General features: G+C 39.2%; 2 protein-coding genes and 1 pseudogene across 2 annotated transcripts; 2 read left to right on the top strand and 1 right to left on the bottom strand.

Moving 5' to 3' along the window:
* Window positions 1-1,609: 1,609 nt before the first annotated feature.
* Window positions 1,610-9,348, bottom strand: LOC119894327 (annotated as a pseudogene).
* A 5,613-nt stretch (window positions 9,349-14,961) lies between these two features.
* LOC119893122 (protein mono-ADP-ribosyltransferase PARP6-like) lies at window positions 14,962-22,864 on the top strand. The gene is made up of 23 exons (XM_038705077.1): window positions 14,962-15,061; window positions 15,276-15,355; window positions 15,938-16,015; window positions 17,047-17,141; window positions 17,233-17,293; window positions 17,392-17,482; window positions 18,040-18,106; window positions 18,286-18,435; window positions 18,523-18,652; window positions 18,781-18,912; window positions 20,182-20,277; window positions 20,380-20,472; window positions 20,547-20,672; window positions 20,771-20,836; window positions 20,968-21,035; window positions 21,156-21,204; window positions 21,371-21,483; window positions 21,593-21,665; window positions 21,855-21,924; window positions 22,046-22,125; window positions 22,212-22,275; window positions 22,383-22,467; window positions 22,584-22,864. Exons 2-23 carry the CDS (start codon window positions 15,353-15,355, stop codon window positions 22,678-22,680), a joined length of 1,887 nt encoding a protein of 628 aa, XP_038561005.1. The 5' UTR covers window positions 14,962-15,061; window positions 15,276-15,352; the 3' UTR covers window positions 22,681-22,864.
* Window positions 22,865-25,442: 2,578 nt separating this feature from the next.
* On the top strand, window positions 25,443-26,099 carry LOC119893772 (ribonuclease P protein subunit p25-like protein). Its single transcript, XM_038706107.1, has one exon. The coding sequence runs from the start codon at window positions 25,443-25,445 to the stop codon at window positions 26,097-26,099; it is 657 nt and encodes a 218-aa protein (XP_038562035.1).
* Window positions 26,100-26,230: the final 131 nt, after the last annotated feature.

Below are 26,230 nucleotides of genomic sequence, written 5' to 3'. Positions count from 1 at the left end.
TGATGCTCGTCCTAGCTGTTAATTTCTTTTCAAGAGCAGAGCATGGCATGAAGGAGAATCTGATAAAATGCTGGTCAAGTTTCAGACTTTAAGCCGGATTATAAATTGAGAACTGCACGGCGTTGATCTGTGCCAACATTCAAAATAGTCAGGATTATAATGTGCCAATATTTGACTCAGCAATACAAAAAAAATTATCTGCCATGTAGAGTGATGGAGTGATGACTGCTGGATTAGTGAGTGAATATGGATATTAAATTCAGTGATTAAAAGTTTTTCTTTGAGATGAAGCTGCAAGATCGATTCAAAGCAAACAAAACATTCCCTGTCCTATAATAACTCCAGTACATGAGCTATTTTTTTTGCATTATTATATTATAGTCTTAATTTTTCCACTGAGGTATTGCCGCTTTTACCTAAGTACAAAATTCTAAATCTTCCTCCAACAACTGCTTGTCAACCTTTTAGAAAAGTTTGTCAAATGCTGAAAGAAGACACACTGGCGCTTTCTCAAGTGCAGATTTTTATGGGGACCCACAGTGTTCAATATTAAATAATTAAATAAGGACTTATGAAATAAAAAAATGTATGACTAAATGCAAACAAAATGTCTAATGGCTGTCTGTTTTTCCAGCAAGCATCAGCCAATAACAAAACAGTCTTTGCTTGGTTTATCTTGATTAACAGACAACTGATGAAAAGCAGCATTATTATCTGAAACCGTTATTGGGAGAAATTATGTTTGTAAACGTTTACTTTCAAAAAAGTATATTTTGAAACAAAAATTGCTGGAATAAAAAAAAAATTATTGTGAAAAACAGGATGAAAAATCATTTTATGAGCTATGTTTAAAAAATTAATTGGGTTACTTCACAGTTCTATGGTTATATTTTGCCTGTATATATTCATAGGGTTGATTTTTTTCCCATGTTTAGTAATTCATTAAATATTCAACACTTATCCGTGTCTGTTGGAGCTTCTTACTCAAGGCTTTGTCTTACATTCATTGTCCTTGGATTTGAGCAGACTTGTCCTATTACATAAATTTACTGAAAATCAGACTGAGATGGAGTGCTTAGGTGTGGTGATCTTACCAACTTTTTTGCTAGTTCATTTTGCCTAAGGTTGGCATATGTTTTCATTGTCTCCTTTGCCTCATTTGATCATTTATGCTCTTTGGAACACTTTTAGTAACATTGTATTACTGATTGATCTTGGACAATCAGTAGGTCAACCCTTGTGTGATGATGTTTGACATTTGTACTTCAGATGTTTTTTAGTTTAGAGTTAAAATATTTTATGTGGTGTATCCTTATTTTTTTTACCACTACTGCACATGCTTTTAGTCAGAAATGCATGTTTTGTGGCACTCTTAGGGGCTTAGGGATTAAGACACCGCCGACCGCGGACCACAATGTCCCCAGTTTGAATCCAGCCCTGGAACTTTGTTGAATCCATCTCTGCCTTATTTCCTTTCACCTTTTCACTATCACTATCTAATGGCATAAGGCATAACAGAAGAAAAATGTATCTCACTGGAATACTTAGCATTAAAATCCTGAATGCAAATATTCTTGTCAGTTTAGTTTGACTACGAGAGCAAGACAAACACAGTTGACCCGATAATTTATTTTAATGGATAGAAACACACATGACAGAAGAGTTTCCACTAAAAGGTTTTGAGTTCAGTCTCTGGCAGCAGGATTCAGACAATAAATAAAACATTTGGATGAAAGGAAACTGGGAGTTACGGTCTGTGAACAACACCATCAAAAGTCCTTTGAAGGAGTGGCCTGGTTTTGACTTTCTGTTGGTTATGAAGACCAACAGAAAAGAGAAGACCCAGGGGGTGCGGCAGGTTACAGGAGAGGGGAGAGGGTGCGGTTACTAATGTCCTTTGATGAAGTTCAAGGCACTAGCACAATTCTCATAGTGTTGGTGTAACCGGACCCGGGGCGCCAGCCAGTCACAACAATGACTACATCACCAGGCTTGAAGAATTTGCGGTGCTTGCCTACGCATAGAGAAAAGGAAAAAAAGGAATTCTATTAATTAAATATAAAACCATGTGACTCCTGGTGATGCAAAATTCTTCCACAACACTTTCTTAACAATTTTACATTATGGGTAATTGAGAATAATTAAAAACACTCACCAAGTTCAAGGGCAAAGTTCACGCGCAGGTCAACATCCTCTGCCCAGACGTCATTTGCAGGTTTGGTGTAGAGCACAGGGTAGATACCGCGGTACAGGTGGGCCTGGCGGGCGGCCTGGCCACAGCGAGTCACAGCAATGATGGGGGCACGGGGCCTGTACCTTGCCAGCATGTGAGCAGACCTGCAAGTAACATGTACAAATTATTAGCATGTAGAACTCAAAATCTTTCAATTTCAACCCTAGTTCAAAAAATTTGTGCCAAAATGTAAAGCTTCTTTGGCCACTTGAGGTGTGTGGAAACAAGTTGTAAAACATAACATTGACATCACCTTTTAAGCTGATATGGCGAACCTGTTAGCTAACATCCAGCAGCAACATTAGCATTCATTTCCTATCCACCTGGTGAATGTAAGAAAAATCTGGCTTTTACTACTAAATGCACTAATATGTTCACCAGCTTGTTAGTAATTTTGTGTGTCTGGTTCTGGGAAGGTAGTGCACAGTGTTTTTTTAGAGCTTTTTCACCACTGAAAAGATGCTATTGAACCAACAGAAAATTGGAATGGACAGCTAAACAACATGCTGAAAGATGCAATAAAGCTCCATAGAGTTGAGGGGGATAATTCTCTGCGCGACTCCTTTCACATAGTAGTCAACTCATCCATTGTTAAAATAGAAATATTATATAGCTGCTTTATATGCCATTATTATTAGGAAATCCATCCAGCTGACAGTAGTATGTCTTCTGTGTCATGTGATGTAAGGAAGAGCTCCCAAATGGAGAGGAATGAACATGGAGTTAAAATTAACTTGTGAAATGTCAGGGTTCAGATATCTAAAGGTCACAAGTGGAGGACAGATTGTGAGTGCCATGAAAGCTGGCACACTTTATATGAGCTGAGGGATTGTGTTGCTTGTGTGGCTAGAGAGATATTATAATGCACCAGTTTCTTTGCTTACAGTGGGTGCCGTGGAGTATATTATGAGTCAGAGCTTCACAGAGGAGATTTAAAGGATGGACTTCTTCTAGGAGTCTCACCTGCCAGTCCTGGTGAGCACAATGATGGCGCTTGCGCAGCACTTGAAGGAAGCCTCAACGGTACCGATAGCAACGGTCTCTGTGGGGTCACGGGTCAAATGAGAGGTGCGACGCAGCTCCTCGAACATCTGCCTGTGGAACATGGCTGCTTCGGCTTCACGGGCAATCTGAACATGTGAAAATATTTGGAAAAAGCAGATTACAGTAGTGTTGGGCTGCAGTCACACAGGCAGTTTTAACTGCAGGAGTTAGTTTGCATTTTGCAGGACAAAACAAAGGTGCAGTTAACCTCAGTGCATTGGTATTCATACCTGAAAGCGCACTGAGACATGAAGCTAAACAACAGCGTAGGCCATGATGTCCAGGGAATATTGCTGTGCACTGCAGATCTTCGGACACATACTAATTGAGTAATATGATCACACAGTTAAAGCACAATACAAGAAGACAAGTATCCAACGAAGGTTAAAATCAAGGGCAACTGGACTTGGTTGAAGATACTGGAAGACGTTTCGTCCCTCATCCAAAGGACTTCTTCAGTTCTGAAGAACTGAAGAAGTCCTTTGGATGAAACGTCGTTGGATAACTATGACCTGGATGACTGAGAATCTTCATAGACAAGAAGACAAGTAGGAAATTGAAGAGTTCGGTAGCAGATGGAGGGAGGGAGGGGTGGTGAAACAGGTATATACAAAGCTAGTTGAACAAATACTAAACAAGCTGTTAAAAAAACACAATCTGATACCAAGGATGTGCTCACAATGTAAAAGCTACTTTTCTCTTCATTCTACATGATTTAGAAAATGTAATGCAATACTATGCAAAAACTTTTTTTTTTCATTGGACGGTTTATATTTACTGCCCCGAGTAGTACATTTTTAAGTTAATTTTGTTAATGCGATAATCACTAAGCTGGGAATGCACCATTATGGAACTTGTGGTCAGATGATGGTAATAAATGATCAAGCAGTTTGGATCGCAGGACATACCAAAATCCACAGCTCTTGTAAAAGAAGCTAAGAAATAGATTATTCTTGATCTTTTGTGGTCAATACATGACCAAATTCCTCTTCAGACATATTTCTTTTCTCTTTTAGGTGCAACAAGCAGCATTAGGTCAATACAAAACCGTGAGCCTATGTATATAAAGCCCAGACACAGAAAAGCAAAGCCACTCAATTCACCAGCACCATTGTTTTGGTTGATCATGTGAATTTGGCAGCATTTGTCATTAAAAACCACTGGCACAACTTTCACGTCAAATAAAAACACTGCTATGGTGTTTTAACATTGCTATGAAAGATTACTATGTTGTGTACACATGCACTGAACATAATAAAAAGGAATGGGACAAGTCAGGGGTGCTCTTACCCTGTGCTGTGTGCGCACGGCCTCCAGGGGATAGTCTCCCTTGGCAGTCTCACCACTCAGCATGATGCAGTCATTGCCATCCAGCACGGCGTTGGCAACATCACTGGCCTCAGCGCGAGTAGGGCGAGGTTTCTTGGTCATGCTCTCCAGCATCTGAGGAGAAACAACAAGACTCTCTGATACACTCCTCTTTTTCAGATGTTTTCCACAAAACAGTCCTCCTTATGACGTCACAGACCTGGGTGGCACAGGTGATGGGCTTGCCGACCCTGTTGCACCTGCCAGTCATCATCTTCTGGGCGATGAAGACCTTCTCTGTTGGGATTTCAATGCCCAGGTCTCCACGGGCAACCATGATGCCGTCACTAGCCTCCAGGATCTCATCAAATCTGTCAGACAAGAAGAATCAGATTAACAATTCTCCAAAAGTTCAGATCCGTCTAGATTCAAGAGTGATTGCTGGGAATCCACCCACCTGCGCACACCCTCGTGGTTCTCCAGCTTGCTGATGATCTTGATGTCTTGCCTTTCTCACCCAGCACTTTCCTGACAGCCTGAACGTCAGCAGCCTTACGGATGAAGGAGGCAAAGACCATGTCAACACCCTGCTCCACGCCAAATTGCAGGTCCTGAATGTCCTTCTCAGACACAGCGGGCAGATCGACAGCAGCTCCAGGCAGGTTGACACCCTTCTTGCTGCCCAGCATACCACCATTCTCAATCTCACACATCAGGTAGTTGTTGCCTTAGGACACACAGAATAAAGAGAATCTTCATTACCACCTGTAAACAGAAAGGTGAAAGCAACATCTGCAAGAAAGACACACAACATGAGCTGAACAGATGACTGTTTGTGCACTTACCAACTTCTTTGACCAAAAGGGAAATCAGACCATCGTCAATGTAGACGTGGCTTCCGGTCTTCACAACATTGGTGATGTTCTTGTAGTCGAGCCACAGAACTTTCTCATCACATTTGTCCATGTACTGATCATCGAGTGTGATCTTGATGGTATCACCCTTCTTGAGCTCAACCTCAGCAGTGCCACTCTAAACAAGACCAGGGAAAGAGCTTGCTCATTCTCAGGATGAACATCGCTGCTTGAAACTACATAAAATTATTGGTGTAATCGATCAAAATGGCCTCATTGGAATATCTGTAATTTGGCCAGAACTCACGCCCTTGATAAGTCCGGTCCTGATTTCTGGTCCCTTGGTGTCCAGAGCGATGGCCACTGGTCTGTAGTCAAGGCTTCCTGGCCCGAAGCTCTCAGCTGCCTCACGGATATTCTTAATGGTCTCAGCATGGTACTGTATGACAGGGCGCGTTGAAACAAATTATATCACATTAAATCATAAAAAGTGAAAGGATTTACATTAGTGAATTACACTAGTTAATTATTTCTAAGTCACAATACATTGTTTCCTTTAGGAGGATAAAAGATTCTCTCTAAATGGGTCCTTAAGTTCATGCAATAACAGGTGGACAAACACGGTCAGGCACTAGTGACATAACTATATGTAGTAAATCTTGTACGACAGCTGCAACACATTTTTAGCACATGCCATTGTTCAGTTTCACTGTACATAAACAGTTGCTCATAGACTATAATGTATTATATAAATAGTTTCCAAAATATTGGAGCCTTTAAAGCAGGGCATTTGACATCTTAAAAACCAGTGGTTGACAGTAACTAAGTATATTTACTCAAGGACTGTACTTAAGTACATATTTGAGGTACTTTACTTGAGTATTTTCTTTTTATGCCACTGTATGCTTTTACTCCACTACATCTCAGAGGTAAATATTGTATTTTTAACTTTTTAACATTTTTTTACACTACATTTTTCTGACAGCTTTTATTCATTTAGCGGACGCTTTTATTTACAATGGTATACATGTCAGAGGTCACACGCCTCTGGAGCAACCAGGGACACATTGGTGGATGTGTCACAGTGAGGAATTGAACCCGGGTCTCTCACACCAACGGCATGTGTCATATCCACTGTACCATCACCACCCCCTCTGCTTTAGTTACTTTACTGCTTAGTTACTGCTTTAAGATTTCTACACAACCCAACAAAAACTAAATACTTTTAATTTTGTACTTAATGTAAGAGCTCGTCTGTCTACAGATATGGATCTAGTAAGTTCATACTACATGCAAAAAACCAATAACAAATTCAAAGTATGATCTGTACACTAAATAATAAACGCCTCACTGTGGTTTCACTACATGCCTTCTACTTGTACTGTTGCTGTGAGGCTGACTCTCAGAGAAGACCTATTTATAGCTGTACCGACAACTGACACACCAACGAGACATAGGTCAAATGTATTTGACCTTCTCATAACAAATCATGTATCCACTTTGTTGTGATTTTCTGGAGTTATGGTTATCAATTATATTATGTTTTGTTGCTGCAAACCTGGCTTAAATACTGACATTTTTGATTTAGCAGTGCTGCAAAACCACTGCACAGACAACTCAAAGCTGAGAGCAGAGTTACATTGAAAAAAGAGCCCTGGTATTAACCTTTGATGGGCTGAATACCAACTGTGGGTATTCATTCTACAGCTGATGATAGATGTGATGGCTCATCCACTCAGGTGACATTGAAAAAGGTAAAGAGGCATGACTTTTAAAGGTAAGGGGTCAGTAGTATAAGGTCGGCCAAAGAGTTGGCTCTGATGCAGTTGGCTCACCACTTTACAAGCTACAACACAGACCAGGCTTCGAGAACAAGCTCATAGATCACATTACAGTTACAGCCACGGACTGTTACCAGGCCACAAGAGTAATACCATGCTGACGGCTGCAGCTGTAAAGGGTAAATCCACATTGAATCACTTGCAGAGGGTAAAGAAATGACTGCTGTGTCTGGGTTCAAACTCTATAGCATGTTGCACTTCGGCACACACTTCATTCTCTGAAGTTTTGGCTCTGACAGCCGCTGGTAAATCACCTGCTGTGATGTCACCTTTTGGGACTATGTAGTGCAACAGGCCCAAAAGTTCAAGTGAAGTATGCAAATAGTTAAAAAAGCCATGACAAAAAATTATTTGCTGACTGAATATTTCGAACTTACTTCATGTGTGCCATGAGAGAAGTTCATTCTTGCAATGTTCATCCCGGCTTTGATCATTTCCTTGGCCATTTCCACAGATCGGGAGGCAGGTCCTGCATGGAGACAGGTGAATGATGGTATTTTACAGAGAAACACTAAGCGAAATATGAATTTTATGAAGTCATACTGATGCTTTAAACCCAGCTACAATGAGATAATCTTTGAATGCAGTCTGTCACAAGAGATGAATTGAAAGGGTTTGTTAATGAGTCAGACCGATTGTGCAGATGATGCCGGTGTTGCGAGACACAGCAGGTTCAGAGTCAATGTCCAGAAGGCACATGTGCTCAATGAAGGTGTCCGCCATGGCAGCATGCAGCTGCTGGGTGTGGATGATGGAAGAGCCCGTGTCCTTTGACTTCGACATGACTGAATCTGTGTCTGCAGGAAAAATCCTGAGGAGAGTGGGATGATGAATTAGTACTTGATAACTCTACCTCTGACGTATATTATAGGCTGGATAGATTTTTTTGTGTCATGAGCCACAGACAGAATACAGTCCAGGTAAATATTTTGAGTTGTGGTCCAAGCAGTGACTAAAAGGCTGACCAAGTTCTTGTAATACATTAAAAGCAACAAAATGTCACATAAACGTGAGAACATACATATTCGTATAGTATGGAAAGTAAATCAGAAACTATGGTAACATTCTATCAGTTATTTCAATGGAGAAGTTCACACTTACAGTAAGGTGTGACCTCTCCGTGGATTAATTCTAAGTCTCCACCAGTGGAGAGTGACTTTGCAAGCTGACCGAACAGCCTGTGGATAAAGCAACAACCACATGCGCCTGCCTGACTGCACTCTCCCACATTCCAGTGGGAGTTTATGTACAGATGAAGAAGAGGATCTGGTCACTTTTAACAGAAGCTAAAAGTATTTAATTGGCCTACTAGCACAAGACTAACTCCAGGACTCCAGTAGGAAGCTGAAAAACATTATTTCTGCTGCCTGAGGGATAATGCTGGTTGAGAATCCAAACAATGTACAGTAAAAGCAGAGTTGTCAGGATTCAGCTTACAGTCGGCTACAACAGAGGTATGCAACATGACACGTGTGTCAGTTAGTGCATGTAAACGTGTGTGTGTTTGTGTGTGTGCTTGGACACAATTCCTGCCCACATAATTCATCTAAAATAACATCCCCAAGAAGGGAAATTTAGCATTACAGCAGCACAAGAAGCAGAACAGAGCTGTAGCATTATAACAGAATACAGATAAATGGTTAAAATACACAATTAAAAAATAAATCAAAGTTAGAAAGCTATATGGGACTTTACCTCAGTGCAGTGTGCATATAAAGGAACTGTATATGCAAAAGTCACTAGCGCACTCTCCTGATATTCCATAAGTGATGTTAAGTTACAGTATAATATAATTATATAAATGTAGAAATTAACCATTTATTAATAAGTCATAAAGAGTTTTATAGCAAAGGTTTGTTCAGTGATTGTAATTACTTTTTAACTTTTTAAAAACACTAAAGGAAATAATCATTTCATTTAAACATTCAATCAAAACTAATACAGAGCCTCCTCTCCAGTCTGCTTGCTATTACTCACCTACTGGTGAACTTTGCAGGGACCAAGACGTCACTGGTCCTGTTGGAGCGACAGCTTTTATTCCCCTCACTAACCGGGACTACTTTCCTGTGCGAACGACACCCGGTGATACAGGATATAGGGCGCGACCGTAAAGGGCAGACTTACCGTTTGGAAAGCGAGCTGAAGGTATATTTTTAACATGGAAGCTGTTTTCTATATAGGCTATATACTTAAACCCAATTTACGGATAAAAACTATGGCTGGACAAGTTATGGCATTATTAAGTTATTGCGTCAACGCATTAATTAGCCTAGGCCTAACGTTAATTTACGCCGACAATTATTTTATCCCACGTTAACGCAGTTTTTATTGTTATTTTTTATTACTATTTTGAAAGTCCGTTGCTACTGGCTCTGAATACAGATAGCCTACAGTCATACCATGGGTGACAGGAGGGGTGGGACAAGCAGTGGAGGGAGGCTTCGGCAGACCACTTGGATGCAGCGCCTGTAAACTGCAGGTGCTTTATGGATAGTAACCATGGCAACGGCTTCTGTGCGCTACACAGCTTTAGCCTATTTAACTTAAGTTGAAATTACGGGGATGCTCTGTCATGCGAATTCCCTCCTGCTGACGTCCTGATAACTATTTAGTAAACAGTAGGCCTAATGGAAATTCACAAACAGAGAGTGTGAATGATTTGTGCAACTTCGGTAGCGGGCGGGCGTGTGCGAGAGGCGAGAACAACCGCGACAGTTTCACGGGAACGCGCACCTGTGTCGCTACCATAGGTCGCTACGCCTTGTGCTCAACCACTGTTGCTACTGAACATAGACTATTTATGCTGCTCCCTGATAGAAGAAAAATGTTTCTGCTGATATCTGTTCAGAAAAAAAAAACAAGATAACAGATTTATATGGCCTGGTTGCTCAAAAGGTGCCTTTTATGATGTTACGATCGTGGCTCTGGACTCTGATGGTAACTTGTTTTAACAAGCTAGATAAAAGGTAAAGCCCTGGCAGTGGCAAATAGCTTTGGTTTTATATTTGAGTTGATTACACTAATCTAAACATTCACAAGAAATATTTTGTTAGTACTGTGTAAAGGGAATGCTACTGGTAAAAAGCACTTTATTTGTTTAAAGTGTTTGCAAACCACATGTCATTGCACATTTTACAGCAGTACATTTAAATTAAAAGTGTAGCAACAGTACACTACTTAAGAATTCATTATCCAGTTTTGAGCATAACAATTTGATTAATTGGGTAATATAACGTAAAAGTTAAATATTGAGTGAGGATACAGCGCAGGTGCGAGTGTTGTTCGCCTGGCCAATCACAAAGCTCTCTGCTGATACATGATCCTAGGTCAACAATTTGGACCAGAGGCACCTTAAATTATAAGAAACGTGATCTTTTGACTGTAATTTAGGCTGTGCTGCTTTACTTTCTGCTGTATCTTGTATCTGTAAATTAATTACTGTTATTGTTATGATTATGGTTTTATCGTTATTTATCTCTAGGATCAAGGAGTTTCTTCATTGGCATATTGAAATAGGCTATTTGATATTTTATGGGTGGCTGTGCATGGACCTTGATAACTGTTCTTTCTGAAAATGGCAATAAAAATATCTTTTTAAAAAGCTGTAACTGGTAAAATCACAATATTTGTATTAAGCCTATATGGGCTACTTGAGGACCAGCCTTTTTGCTATTCTGACCTCTGACCACAAACTTTACTCAATCCATGCTTAAACACACTTCTTACACTGACCTATTGTCCTCATTGTTTACTTATACTCTAAACATACAGAAAAGCCCAGATACTTTTTATTTACTACTTCCTTTCCAAGATACAAGATACATTTCGTTATGCAGCCTTGTGCTAATATTACTAATAAACAACCTTGTACCTTGTATACATTATCAACAACATCATGCAACATGTGATAAGAAAAGTCTGTTGCTTCAGAAGCACCTGTTCACAACTATGTCAGGACTTAAATTGACATGCATTTTTCTTTATTTACTATTAATTTTATATTTCTGTCTATTTACATTATGTCAGTGCTCTTGACTAAGCAACCAGGGGTAAGTGTCTTGCTCAGGAACACATTTGTGGAGATGTTCCAGTGGGGAATCGAACCCGGGTCTCTCACACCATCCCTTAGAATAGGAAGCTTAGAATAGGAGGAGGTCGGTCACTGGATGCTGCACAATGACCGACCTCTGCTTCTGATACTGAAGATGGGAAGTATGAATTCAGCCAAGCTGAAAATGACATGAAGTGGAGGACATGACAGCTGAAGAGTCAAAAGCAACAGTAGATGCTTGCAGAGATGCAAAATATGTCAATATCAACCTGCTGACATATTTTACAGATGCACAAATGCATTACATGGATCGTAACGCAGGACGCACTTTTACCAAGGACCATAGATGTAAAACCCCATCATATATCTGGTTTTCAGTCTGCCATGGTCTGTTATGGTAGGCCTATATATAGTTGGACCATGCAGTGCTCCATGTAGCATGGAGAACATGATAGGAACACACTGTACCATACCATAAAACTAGATCCACCCAGTCCCATGTTCAACCTTCAGTCTCCTAAATGTTATTTATTACAATCAAAATGTGCTGTTTCAGCCATGCTCTGTAATACTGTCATTTTCATCTTCTGATGGGGGTTACTCCATTTTTTAAATTTTACATTAGCAGCTATTTTCATATGCCAATATTTTGAATTAACCAGAATTTACAAAAGCTATAAGATACCCTTAAAGTCCAGAGAGAACCAATTTTTAACCAATTTTTAATTTAAAAAAGTCTATACATGTTTATGTGCTACAAAGCTGTCTAACAAGGTAAAAACGAATGTACTGTAGAGTATTTCAGCTGGACCGGTGTGTCATTTATGACTTCTATATATTCTTGGAATTTGTGAATGTTAAGATCCTTCAAGAGGCGGAAATCTGACTCCAAACTGACTTTAACCCAACTCCTGTCCATGTAAAGATAAATGTAAAAGACCTCCGATCATTAGATTACTAATACATGCATTAATGTAAAACCAGATTTTACCGTTGTAGTCTGTTATAGCGAAGCTAATTTTATACTATTTTGTAAACTGTGGGCTTGTAACTAATGATTACTAATGTAACTAATTTCCATTATGGATTAATCCTGGATTATTTTCTCGATTAATAGATTGATTGATTTGTAGAAATTATGAAAATAGTGAGAAATGCTGTCAAAGAGCCCAAAGGTACACCTTCACAATGCTTCTTTGTTCAACCAATAGTACAAAATACAAAATTATTCTAAATAAATCAAAATAATTTAAAGGACAAGAAGTAAATTTTCACCTGAAAACACTGAAAAATGATTATCTAATTTTCTTTCAATCAATTAAGCTACTAATTTTTTCAGCTGTACTTGTACATTTTCATGTTTTGTGTGCAAAAATCTAAGCTGTAAAATAATTGTAGTGAAGTAAAAAGTACAATATTTATATTTGTATTAAGTGGCAATGGTAACTTTGCGCTTAAGTACGACACTTGAGTAAATGTACTTAGTTACATTTTACCCTTGTTCATTTTGAGTGTGCAAGTGATGGATCCTATTCTTCCATGATGCATTGTACAACAGAAAAAAGGCGGCATTACTCACAGTTGCAAAACATTAAAACACATTGTAGCTGTTAGATAAAATAGCTTTGTGAAACTAAAAGTATCAAATCTGTGGGAAAACCTTTTGTCTTCCCCTTTAATCTATTTGTGAAGTTTAATTGTCAGTGACATTCCAAAGTCACAGTTAGATTTTTAACACAATTAGTACAAAGTGTAATGTAAGTGACACACTGTTCGTCTCTCTCTCTCTCTCTCTCTCTCTCTCTCTCTCTCTCTCTCTCAACAACAGCTCTCTCTTGTGGACGACTGGTTTAAATGCCTTTTAATTAAGGTCTACTGGGTGAGAGTGTCAACCTGCAGTAGTAGTACATCAGCAGGGCTCTACTTTCTAAGCTCACATCAACACAGCAATCTACCCCACCGAGTCGCTAGACCTTTTTTTACTTTAGCTGCACCACACATTCAAATGTTCAATGTTTCGAACTTGTAATAGTTTTCTTTACTGTCATGTGAAACTAATTTGGATGCTGTGTATGTTTGCTATAACTGCAGCTTGGGTCCCTTGTTGCATGTCATACTCTTCTTTCTATCTGCTAATTTCCTTGTTGTATCTCTTTTGTTATTATGAAATAAAATAAATTATTTAAAAAGAGAGAGAGAGAGCTCTTAATCTCATTTAGATGGCCTGTTTAAATAAAGGATTACCTACTTGTAATTCTCTATGTTGACTGTTAAGTGTCTACATCAGATGTAGTAGATATTATACAGATTTGGTTGCTGTGGAGATAATTCCTTTTTCATTTATTCAGAACCTATTGTTTGTTTATCTTGCGTATCTGACAGATAAGGCCTAAAAGTTGTGATATTACAGTTGGTGCATCAAATGAGTAGGGGGTTGACAACAACACAAACACTGCACAAATAGAATATAAATCAATATCCCTGCAACAAACGCTGGCTTTGTGAAGCTTAAGGTTCTGACACTGTGTCATAAATTTCAGTTCAGTTCAGATCTCTATTGTTCCACAAGAGGAAATTCTTTTGCAGCAATGCAGCATAAAAACACAAACTTAAAACAAGAAACACAAACGCAGTAAAAACCCACTAAGACAGTTGAAGACATTAAAAGTTCTTTCCCAGTTACGCATTTCAGAATAAAACAAAGGTTGTTTGATTATATCAATGAACGTTGCAACAACAAGAATAAAGGATGTGCTGGAGGAAGTTTCTAATGTATTACAATTAAGAGCGCTTACTGCAATTGGGATAAATGATACCTTGAACCTGCTGCATGTGATTTTTGGAAACCTGTATAAATTGTGTTGCCTTGTATTTGATTGTTATATATTCATATTGTTCATGCACAGACTTGAAAATGGCAGTATACACTATACACAAAAGGGGTTCCTGATACTGTTTCCACCCGCTATAAATAAACACTGCCACAACAAACTCATTCATGTCTAAGTGGATTACTCTGAGAAAAGCACTTGTTGAGAGAAGACTTGCACAGATGTATGTAGTCCTAGAAGTGTCTAATCTGGCCAGACTGCAGAGCCGCAGGAGACTGCTAACAAGGGTAACTGCCGATTAAGGTCAGACTGCAGCACAGCAGACAGACAGGAAGACTAATAAACACCAAACTCTACCCGTATGACCATCCTGCAGCTCTGCCACCAGGGATCTTTGCTCTCATCACAGTCGTAAAACTGACTCATGAACCTGAGTCTGGAGGAAAGTATAATACATGCATTTGTTTCACTTCTCCTTTACTGAGAAACATATCATGTACTCTGCGGAAAGGATGACAGTCATATCACACAAATAGGACAGAGATTCTGTGAGTGTGCATGGAAGCATGGACTGAAAAACTTTGGAGCTGCAGGTCTCGTCCTCAGCCGCTCCTCTCCCTGGACCAGGTTCAGCTGATCAGACTGTCAGTACCTGCAGCTGCAGCCAATCATGTGATGCTAAACGTGTGGGACTTCCTGCTGTTCAAAACCATAGGGGGAGAGGACAGCCAAACGCAAACAGCCAGCTGAACCATCAAACAGGAATATCCATTGTTTTAGCTGTTTCAGGGTCACATATGGAATTAAGATTTTCCTTTGTGTTGTTTTTTATTTTTATAATTGCATTGTTTGTTAAGTTGGGATATATGGAAACTGCAAGTGTTTCTCGAGAATGAAAGGTAAGGACTGTTGCTTTTGTGCCACTGACTTCATTAACGCATATTACCAAGCATGTTCCCGTCTTTTGAATAAGGAGATGCCAAGACAAAGAGAGTCAAATAAAATAACCTTGGTAATGAAAACAGAGTTTGAATTTTGAAGAAGATACTGACAGTAATATGTTTATATGTGTGCATTGTAGAGGTGAACTAATGATGTAACGTGTTTTTCCAGCATAGCTTTTGATCGTGTCAGTCACAGTGGAGGGAACTGTTTATCGTTGCTGAAGAACTGCCAAAGAACTGAAAAACATGGTGAGTCTATAAGCCCCAAAAGTCCCTCTCCTATTTATTTTCTTATTGTATTCTTGATATCACACAGTCTGGGTATGACTTTAGAACGGAAATCATTAGTCAAATTAATTTATTAGCTGGTCAGAATGAATCATAAACACTTTTGATAATTGATCAAAAATGTCAATTTCTAGTCAAAAATGACAGAAATGAACTGGTTCCAGCTTCCTTTCTGGTTCTAAATGTGAATATGTGCTAGTTTTCTTTGTCTTCTACAATAATTTATATCTTTACTGACAAAACAAGATATTTGAATTTGTCACTTTGAGCTTAGGGTAACTGTGCAATTAATGAATTGATTAATGGACATACTATTGCACATTAATTGATAATGAAACCAGTCATTAGTCAATGTCCTGTCTTGTTTTGCAACCACCAGATGTGAGACGGCAAAGACATTATATCACATATTATATGTAGTATATGTCCTGTGTTGAAATCAGTGGCAGTCTCAGCGGCATGGTTTCGGTGGACAGAAAGACCAAATTGACTGTGTAAATAAGGAGATCTTTTGATTGATAGCTCTTCCCATTAACACGACAGGAGACTGAGTGCGAGCAGTGGGCAGAGAGCCAAACTGATGAGGACAGTGACACAGAAGAAGTCCTGTGTGGAATCCATGTAAGCATTACTTTTGTTTGTTGTGGTTTGAATTATTTTCTCTCAATAAAGTAACAAGTACCATCACACACTTGAGTAAAGATGTACAGAAATTGATCCATATGAAGTTCAGATCAAAAAGTTATCATATTGTCTCTGGATGCAGCAATGACAATGACTCCCTTTGGCTCGCTGGCTTTCTTGGAATGTGAACCCCGAAAATAAACACATAATAAATAATGTGTATCACATAATGTAGCTGTAAGCAGATAACAATAATAATAATAATAATAATAATAGTAAATTGATTTAATTTAAGTGTTATTGGTGTACTGGTAGCATCCATAATAGGTGAATAACAGGTAATAAATGATTGATACACATAAACAACTCCATACATGTATTAGCTGTAAATGTACAGGTACAAGTCATTCACAAGCAGGTATAAAACTCTTAATAAATGTGTTCAAAACCCTTGAAGACGTGTTGAGATTCAACATTCTTTGTTGACATCAGAAATAGTAGTTTGTCAAAAAATTCTTAACTTAAAGTCCACTTACTAGATGTCTCTTTCAGCAGCATCTTGTGGTCTTTATCAGCAAATGGAGTTTATGAAAGTAAAGAAGCATTTATAAATTAATAAGTAAATATGTAATTGATTAATAAATTAAATACAATTGTAGTAAATTCTTAATCATAATCATATTAAATGTACTTTTTATGTAATGTAATTTATTATGACATATTCATGCTTTACAGGAGGCGTTATGCAATTACAGTTGACACATGTATTAATAAACACTTGTATTATGTGTTATGGTAAACCATAAACCATTCATTCATTGTCTATATGCTTCTTATGACAGATACAAAATATTGATTGATAAAATAACATTTTATATCTTAAGAAACATTTTGTTTCTTCATGATGGGAATAATTGCCTTCTTCACAGCCATTATTGTTAAAAATCTGAGTGGTTTTATCCCTCGGCCCCCTGTGGTGCTGAGCTGTGTGGACCATAAGGTAAGTGTGTTAGTGTTTGTCTTGGCAGGAGAGCTGTGCCACTGACCTGTATCACCACCCCCAGCTGGATACTGACATTGAGGCCGTCAGGACTTTGTATTCAGACTCTGCAATCTCTATCAGGTCAGAACAACATTTCGTGTCCATGGCCTTAAAAGGAAAGGATCTCTGCAGCCCTACATTGTCAAATGTCCCCTTCATTTTCTTCTGCTAGGGAGTATGCGTCAATTGATGATGTGGATGTTGACTTAAACATTAATGTCAACTTTCTGGATGTAAGTTAAATTTACTATACACTAAATTCAAGTACAATATATTGACGTGTTTGGGATCTTGTTCTGTTTAACATGATTATACTGTTTGGTGTCCACAGGAGGAAGTGGCCAAAGCTTGGAGGGTTAATCCATCAGAGCCCATCGTTATCCGTCTACACTTCTCTCTGTCTCAGTATCTGGATGGACCTGGTAAGCATTGACAACGCTGCTGCAAAACAAATGGATTAGCTTTCTTAACCAGTTCATTTCTTCAGTTTATTAGAAAAATTCTATTCAAAATCACCAAATTTGAAGATACATGGTTTTCACAGGACAGCATCTGAAAAGTAATTAGTAACAAAACTGTCAGACAAATATTGTGGAGTAAAGAATCCAAGATTTGCCTCTGAGATGTAGTGGAGTTAAAGAATAAGGCAAGCAAGTTTATTTGTAGAGCACATTTCAACAACAAGGTAATTCAAAGTGCTTTACATAAAACATAAAAAACAACAGGGAAATATAAAAAAGTTTCAAAAGAGTTAAATAGAAAACAAATACAGACAGATCTCTCACCTTTGCTTATTTTACTCCTTTGATTCCCCATCCCCTCCTTCTTTTTTAACACTTAGGGACTCTAACCCTTTAACACTTAATAAAGTTGCATATAATGGAAATGTACAAGTAATTTGACTTTGTAAATGTACTTAGTTTTCATCACTGACTCTAATTCGGTGTGACACCTGATTAAGGGATGTTTCTCACTACAGTGCCTTCAGTCGAAGTCTTTCAATCATCGAACACAGATAATTTCAGCCTTGGGAAACAACTACAGAAGTGAGTGGTCATATTATAATTGTATAGCAGCAATAATTAGATTTCTTCGTTCATTAGTAGCCTACATATAATAGAAGTCAAACGTTAGTTTAAATTTGGATGAACAGTTTAAGCCTTTCTATGTTAATCATAACTTATCTTACTGATTGCTCAGACTACCTCTTCATTTGTGTCCCCAGTATTCTCACAGTCTTCTTATCTCGGGAGTGGAAACATCTGACCAACGAGAACATCGTAGTCCGACAGAGGAGCAGACACAGTTGGTTCAGGCCAAGGGAAAACATCAAGAAATTTAGAGCAAGACTTAGCATCTGGCTCCTACTGTCAAAGTATGTGACAATTAATTCAGCAGTTTTGTCGCTGATTCAGTATGTTCTTGAATCTCTATTCACTGCTTCCTCACTCACCGTGGGCAGGTCCAATGAGCTCCAGGAACAAAAGATAATTTTACCAGCGAGGAAACAGAACCGTTTCACAAATCATACATCTTCCTACACTAGCAAGAATCACAGAGGGGAGCTCTTCGCCTACACAGCCAGTGGGAAGGTGAGGACTCCCTCTCTCTGTGACATTCACTTCAGTATTTTATGGATGCTGCTGATTGCAGGTTTTTGTCTCCCCTATTACAGTTCTGTAACTGTTTAATGATAGTGTCTGTGTCCCTTCTTCCACAGAGGGTGGTGGTATCTGCAGTCAAGTCATCAGCACAGCTTAGTACCAAACAGCTGATAGAGCTGCTTTTCTCCTCCCAGGCCATCAGGCACTGTAAGACCACCCCGACTCTGCAGCATGGCTTCTTGGTACAGGTAAAAAAAAAAAAAGAAAGAAAGAAATCATCAGTGTTATATTGTGACAGAAAGAGAGTTAAAGAGTAGCTGCAAACCCGTCTTGTAATCCAGCTAGTGCTGACATCTAGTGGTGACCATGTGCTCTTTTCCACACCCTGTGCAGCAGTGATTTAAAATGCTAGGACGGCCTACTTGTGTTGTAAAAGGTTCAATATTAAGTTCACTGATTTGAAAAATGACAAACTATCTGCATATTGCACCATGTTTAAATAATGAAAAATGCTACCTAAAAATTCTAAAGAAATATTAAACAATTGACAAGACAATCTCACCACAAGGTCCACTCAGTAGCTTTTCTGGAGCTTTCAATCATGTCACACAATTTTCCAAGCAGGTGGAATTACTCAGTTGTCATGGAATTGTATTTTTTGCCCACTTTAACCACCATCATAGCTCAAAAGTTAACAGTCTACAACATGCATTTTATTTTGACACTTTTGTCTAAAGCAACATACAAATGAGGTACAATCCTAGCCAGAGGCGTCAAGAAATGCCCTAACCTTAAAACAAGAAATGCCTTTGAGTATAGGCGCCACAACACTCAGTTGCTCCACCTGACACAGGTGGCAAAAGGTTCAAGGTGCAGGAAGTAATAAGTGCAGAGCAAACTGCTTTTTTTTAAACAAAATATTGTATACTCTTTACACAAAATAGACTGTTACGATTTCACAACTGATCACAACAGAACCATCAGAAATCTATATTTCTGCGATGAGATCACAGTGACAGCAACAAGAATTCAAACTCATTTGCTTGGAATTTATTTTGAAATGAACAATATTAAAACAACAACGCATGTTCTCCCCGTGTCTGCGTGGGTTCTCTCCGGGTGCTCCGGCTTCCTCCCACCATCCAAAGACATGCGGGCTAGGTTAATTGGTGACCCTAAATTGTCCTTAGGTGTGAGTGTGAGCGTGAGTGGTTGTTCGTCTATGTGTGGCCCTGCGATGGACTGGCGAACTGTCCAGGGTGTACCCCGCCTTTCGCCCGATGCCAGCTGGGACTGGCTCCAGCCCCCGCGACCCTGTATGCAGGATAAGCGGTTGACGATGGATGGATGGATGGATGCAATATTAAAACAACAATTCTTCACAATCATGTAGTTTGTGTTTAACAATGGGCAAAATCTTGCAAAATAGTTCACAAAAGCAATTTTAATTTTAGTTTAATTTTAGAAGCAGGTGCTAAGTTGGATTGCAAGCAAAATGTTTTTCATTGTGTATGCAGATAATTAAGTATGCTGAGCAGAGAATCCCTACACTGAATGAATACTGTGTGGTCTGTGATGAGCAACATTTGTTCCAGAAGGGGCCTACGTTAAAGGTACACTCCTACAAAGAAATTAGCTGCTGGTTTAATAAAAAAAATATAAGTACAGTTGACTGGTAATTTATTGTTGTTATTCTGCTTTGTGTGTGTTCCTAGCCAGCAGTTTGCACCAGGGAGCTATGTGTGTTTTCTTTTTATACCTTGGGGGTTATGTCTGGAGCTACAGAAGAGGTTGCCACTGGTGCAGAGGTTGGTAACACTTACACACACTTTTATTTGTAGTATACGATTACTGTATTGCAGTAATCTGTGATGTTCTACAGGTAGTTGACTTGCTGGTGGCCATGTGCAGAGCCGCCCTTCAGTCTTCACGCAAGAGCATCATATTTGAACCGTACCCTTCTGTTGTTGACCCGTACAACCCCAAAACACTGGCATTTAGTCCTAAGGTATCAGCTGAGCAAATCTAACATATTACTGGCTTGTTTTGTAATGCACTATTCGGTCATTTCTTGTTTCTGAATCATGTATTGTTTTATTGTGGCAGAGAAAGAGCTATGACAGGCTGCAAAAAGCTCTGGACAGCGTCTTGTTAATCAGGAGGATAGCACAGGTGACTAATCTTTTAAATAAATCCTACACTTACGACACCATTTTCAAGCTTCGCGTCTGGTTCTCTGATGAATGTTTCCTCGACATTTGCATTAATATAAGTTGGATGAATCTGTATTTTGCCATATCCAGGGTCCAAATTCTGAAATAAAGAAGCAGATGGACAAGATAGACCCTCTCGCTCATCCTTTATTGCAGTGGTGAGTGATACACTCAAAAGTAGCATTTCACCCATATTTTTATTATATTTTAATACACTTGATATGTCATCAAACCCGAATGTTTCTTAGATTCATGTGTGTTTGTATGTTTGATAACAGGATTTTAGCAAGCAACAGATCACACATTGTCAAGCTTCCGCTGAACAGGGTATGATAGAGTAGTTAACCATTAGAATGTAATGTCTCAACACACTAGTAGCAAGCTTTACAGCAGTAGTAGTTCATAATTAGCCGAATGTGTTTTATACTTGATATAAATTATATTCTGTTGTTTCTCTCTCATCTATTTTTTAATATTGCTTGGTGCACAATAGCAACTTAAGTTCATGCACACACCCCATCAGTTCCTGTTGATCAGCAGCCCTCCATCCAAAGAGGCTCGTTTTCAAACTGCCAAGAAACTTTATGGCAGCACCTTTGCTTTCCAGTGAGTAAAATCTAAATCTGTGCATTAATGTAAAAATCTTCATATCAACACTATATACAGGATATGATCCCTGTTTCATATGCTAAGACCCTATTTTCTTTTCTTTCAGTGGTTCCCACATCGAAAATTGGCACTCTATTTTGAGAAATGGGCTGGTTAATGCCTCTTATACAAACCTACAGGTAGGCCCATGTCTGTATGAAAATAAATAAAGGGTTTTGTATTCTTTGAGCTAACTTAATTTAAGCCTTTAAATCAAATGTTCACAGTAGAGACTTCAACAGACAATATCTTTTTGTCAGACTTAGATAAACAGTGTACAGTTTAGACCCATGTTCATTTTCTACAGTCTGGCCTCTTTTCTATTTAAGCTTCATGGAGCTGCATATGGAAAAGGCATCTATCTGAGTCCTAGCTCAAGCATATCATTTGGATATTCTGGTATGAATGCACAGTGTAATTAATTTCCATATTACTCTGCATAGAAAACGACCCATTTATACAAAGGTTACCATTACTTAAAGATGCTAGCATATTTTTTGAAACTTTTCCTCTTGTTCAGAAATGGGTAAAGGGCGACACCAAATACCCACCAAAGAAGAACTCATAAAGAAATACAACCACATAAACAAAATCAAACAGGTAGATCATCATTCACGTTTGTCCAGAATTTGCAGAGATGCACTCTTGTTTTCTGTATCTTATCCTGTGTTCTCTTCTTCTCTTAGGAACAGCCGGGGCAAACCAGGTTTCTGCAAAACAGGAACCTAAACTGCATTGCTCTCTGTGAAGGTAGATCTGAGATAATGGATACGTGTTACAAAGAGCTGTGATTTGATAATACTGAAGGACTGATTTTGTGACACAGTTTTATAAAAGTTGTCCGTGTGTCTGGACAGTAATAACCTCAAAGAACCTTCATAAACATGGGAACATTTGGGTGTGTCCGATATCTGACCATGTGTGCACACGTTTCCTCTTTGTGTGAGTATAACACTAAGCAGCATAGACGCAACTGCATGAAAAAAGCTTTCGGCTCAATAAGACATTTCCAGACAATATTTCAGATTTCCACAACATTCTGCTTTTGTCTTTCCCAGGTATGAGAACGGCCAGGTGGGAGATGTCCATATCAACACTCAGGAAGCCAAGATCCACAGGGAAATTTTACAACTAATTGCTTCAAAGCCGTGCTGAGGCTTGGAAGCAAGTACAAAACACTGACTGAAATAGGTCTTATTTTCTTTGTGGCTAAACTTATTAATTTTGGATTTACCCTCTGCTGTAATTTGAATCTGTGTCAAACTCTGTACTGTAAGCACATATTTTGTACATTTTTATAACCATACATTTAAAAAATAAAATAAAAGGTTCAAATATTTGCTAATTGTGTCCAACAGATGATTTCCTTTTGCATGTTAATGCAGATTGGCCACAGCTCATACGTCCACTTTGTAATTTATGTAATATGTGTGTTGTACCACAAGATGGAAGTGTAAACACAGTGCTAACACTGAGTCAATAACTCCACACAATTGTTATGTTTTGGCACTTATAAGTCAAAGTGAAAATGAAACATAGCCAACTACTACAGATGTTTAAATTAGAAAGCATTTTGAGTACATTCAAAAGGTGGATCTTGACGTGAGCAAGTCTAGCAACACTAGACAACAACTGCATAACACACGAGATGTGTCACGGGAGTCACACCCAAAATAATCACTGAAACTTAGAGTTTTTTCTGGCATATGCACGGACTTCAGTGAACCACATCCATTATCCAGAATGTTTACCAATATTCTCATGATGGGAATATATTCACTTATGGACAGTTAATGTGCATATAATTGACATTCATGGCTAGTGGATTATTCTCCTGGGAAACCAATTGCAATTTTCTCTGCACTACGCTGACACCACTGAGATCCACTTCTTTGTGGTGATTGTTTTGAGACATTCAATATGGGGTGCATACCATCCTGTGAGGCAGAAATGCACCATTATAACAGTGTACTGGTTCCATATGAGCCCCACAGCTGCCTCCTGACCTCGTCCCTCGGTTCAGCTGCTCTAAAGAGAGCATCTAGGAAAACATTTCTGTTTGCATCTTGATACTGATGTTTTCTTACAAGTTCTGGTATTATGTTTTTATGCAAGTTTGGCAAAGAAAAAAGCAGCAGCTCAAATATATGATTGTCTTTATAAATGGCATTGATTCAAAGGGGCACGAATGATGTAGCAAACATTTTCTGGGTCAACCCAGCAGGCGATGGACTGAAGGGAGGAGAACTGTGAAGTTGCTTTAATTGCCCAAAGGAAGACATTTCTCAAGGACCATATGGCTCAGTGGTGATAGAGCAGAGGGGAATTTGTCTTTTAAACCATGATGCATGGTATGTAGGGCTAGGCGATATGGACCAAAAAGTCATATCCCGGTACTGTTAGGCAGAATTCCGGTATAAAATATATATCCGTATTTAGCAGGCATGTTTTTACTATTTGTATCAGCTTGTTTCTTATTTCACCGTTTTAATTATAAGCTACCTACATCATTCTCCTCCTCTTTAGGCAGTGTCACTTCTTGAATTCGCTTCCTTCAGTTCTCTTCACACTCACACACCTACATATGCTACTTCTGCTGCAAACACATCCGCGTGCCCGCTTCTTTTGTCTCTCTCTCCCTGTGTGTCTGCTCCAGTGACTTTCTCCATCAAAATTAGGCTACGTTATATAAAATCCCCCAAAAAACAGAAATAGTCTTCTATACTTTTCCACCCGCGATTCCGTTCACAGCAGCAGCTGAGCCGCATGTTGAGGAGGCGTGTTGACGAAGTAGCCTATCAGAACAAAACCAACGTGGTAGCTAACAAATAACATCTGACTGGTGTGTTCACTGCCGCTTAACCTGGTCCGCTCTTGTAAAATAGCCATGGTGCCACTAGAAACACTGTCTTTCTCTGATAAATGCTACAATGCGTCGCCGAAAAAAAACGCCAAAGTACAGTGTATGTGTGGGAAACACTGACTGAATGGTTGTTTTTTTACTTTTTTTTTGTCGATGACACTGTCTCTCCTTCCATGTTGTTAGAGTTTGTGAGTAGACAACTGCGTGCAGATGCAGAGAGAGGGGCGGGGCTGCATGGTGAGGGAGAGAGGGAGGAGGCTGGATTTTATGGAAACATTAATTAACTCAACATCAAACTATATCGCAGCAAATGGTATTGTCTAATTTTATATCTCTTGAAATTATATTGGTTTACTTCAATATACCAATATACCGCCCAGCCCTAATGGTATGTTGCCTTAAGTAGCCTATTGTATTATTTTCTAACCCCAGTGAGATTGTAGATTGGTGCAATATTTGTGACAAAAGGCACATTAAGAATGTCAACAATCAAAACGAATTCAGGTAAAACAAAGGATTGTTTCAACTACATGCCCTGTTAAATCTCATTAACTCATGTTTATTCATCCATTTAATTCAAGCAACCACATGGACAAATTAAATCTCTGAGCCCTAGAGGGTTTGACAAAAGCTTCCCTCCAAAACCAACTAGAATGTGATAGGCATTATTAAATGTTGCATGTGCCTTTAAGAGCACTATGTCCCACTCTACATGTCTCTCTCTGTGCCTCATATGTGTTTGTTGGCATCAGCTGTCCTCAGTGCTGAATAGAGCTAGGACATCTTTTCCTTCACGTCAATGGGATTAGAGGAAGAAATATCCTCTTCATACTGCTGGCTGCCATCTCAGTGCTCAGAAGACAACATGGAAATGCAATATCGACAGAGGACAGAAAGAAGAGCAAGATACGTCATAAGTTTTGATTACAGTTTCTAATATCTTTTTCTAAATTAACAAGAAATGTGCTACCGATCTCAAGGGATGTATGCAAATAATCAGAGCCTGCAACTCAGAAACAGCATCCTGCGCTGGTATTTCACTGCTTTCTAAAAAATGACTGAGCCCAGGGGTCAGATAAAGAGTTCAAATGGTGAAAGCAGTACTGTAATGGGACTGCAGTCTGCTTCATTCAACCCTGATGTCCCATCTTCCTCTTTGTCTCCAAAACTTGGCCAGAGCAACTTCAGGATAGTCAGCCGCACACAGGACAGCAGTCCCTATCCGATCCCCGGCATGGCAGCAGACATCCTGCACATGCGAGTGAAAGAAGGAAGCAAGATCCGCAATTTGCTGCGGTTTGCAACAGCTCGCTTGCAAGGGGAGGGAAAGGACAGCAATGGGACATCCTTGAGACAGGTAGTCTTCACTGGCTCAGGTAGAGGAGTCACCAAGACCATCACTTGTGTGGAGATTCTGAAACGTAAAGTGGGAGGGCTCCACCAGGTGTCCAAGCTCTACTACAAGATGGTGAATGAGATTTGGGAGAGTCCACAACAGGGAGCACCAGGTATAACCATGCAAAGGACAGTCCCTGCTATCTGTATCCTGCTCTCTAAAGACCCTCTGGATTCCCAAGAGCCTGGATACCAACCCCCCCATAGCCTGCGTGTTCCCACAGAGGATGCAGAGAGTAATAGAGCTCTACTCAGGCCAGCTCAGCACAGTCCCTCCTCACAGCACACAGCCAAGAGAGTCTGTCTGGATGACTAGAGTGTATGTTCTCCATGAATGTCTTACTACATCATGAGAAATATAAGAATACATATTTGTTAGCTTTAAAGAGAGGGTTTTTTAATCTCTCTTTCTAGCATAATCAAGTTTGATATGAAATACCTCGGTAT

Source organism: Micropterus salmoides, unplaced genomic scaffold, assembly GCF_014851395.1.
Source record: "Micropterus salmoides isolate LMB-PRFRI ecotype aquatic unplaced genomic scaffold, ASM1485139v1 Ms_hic_scaffold_8, whole genome shotgun sequence".
NCBI classification, from domain to species: domain Eukaryota; kingdom Metazoa; phylum Chordata; class Actinopteri; order Centrarchiformes; family Centrarchidae; genus Micropterus; species Micropterus salmoides.
This window is presented reverse-complemented; position numbering and strand designations above follow the sequence as displayed.

What these genes read in the sequence shown, in the direction of transcription:
- LOC119893772 (XM_038706107.1), top strand. Translation starts at nt 25,443, where the DNA reads ATGACTGAGCCCAGGGGTCAGATAAAGAGTTCAAATGGTGAAAGCAGT.
- LOC119893122 (XM_038705077.1), top strand. An exon ending in TCAAGCTTCCGCTGAACAGG is followed by an intron (nt 21,205 to 21,370) that starts GTATGATAGAGT and finishes GGTGCACAATAG; the next exon opens with CAACTTAAGTTCATGCACAC. An exon ending in TGCACACGTTTCCTCTTTGT is followed by an intron (nt 22,468 to 22,583) that starts GTGAGTATAACA and finishes TGTCTTTCCCAG; the next exon opens with GTATGAGAACGGCCAGGTGG.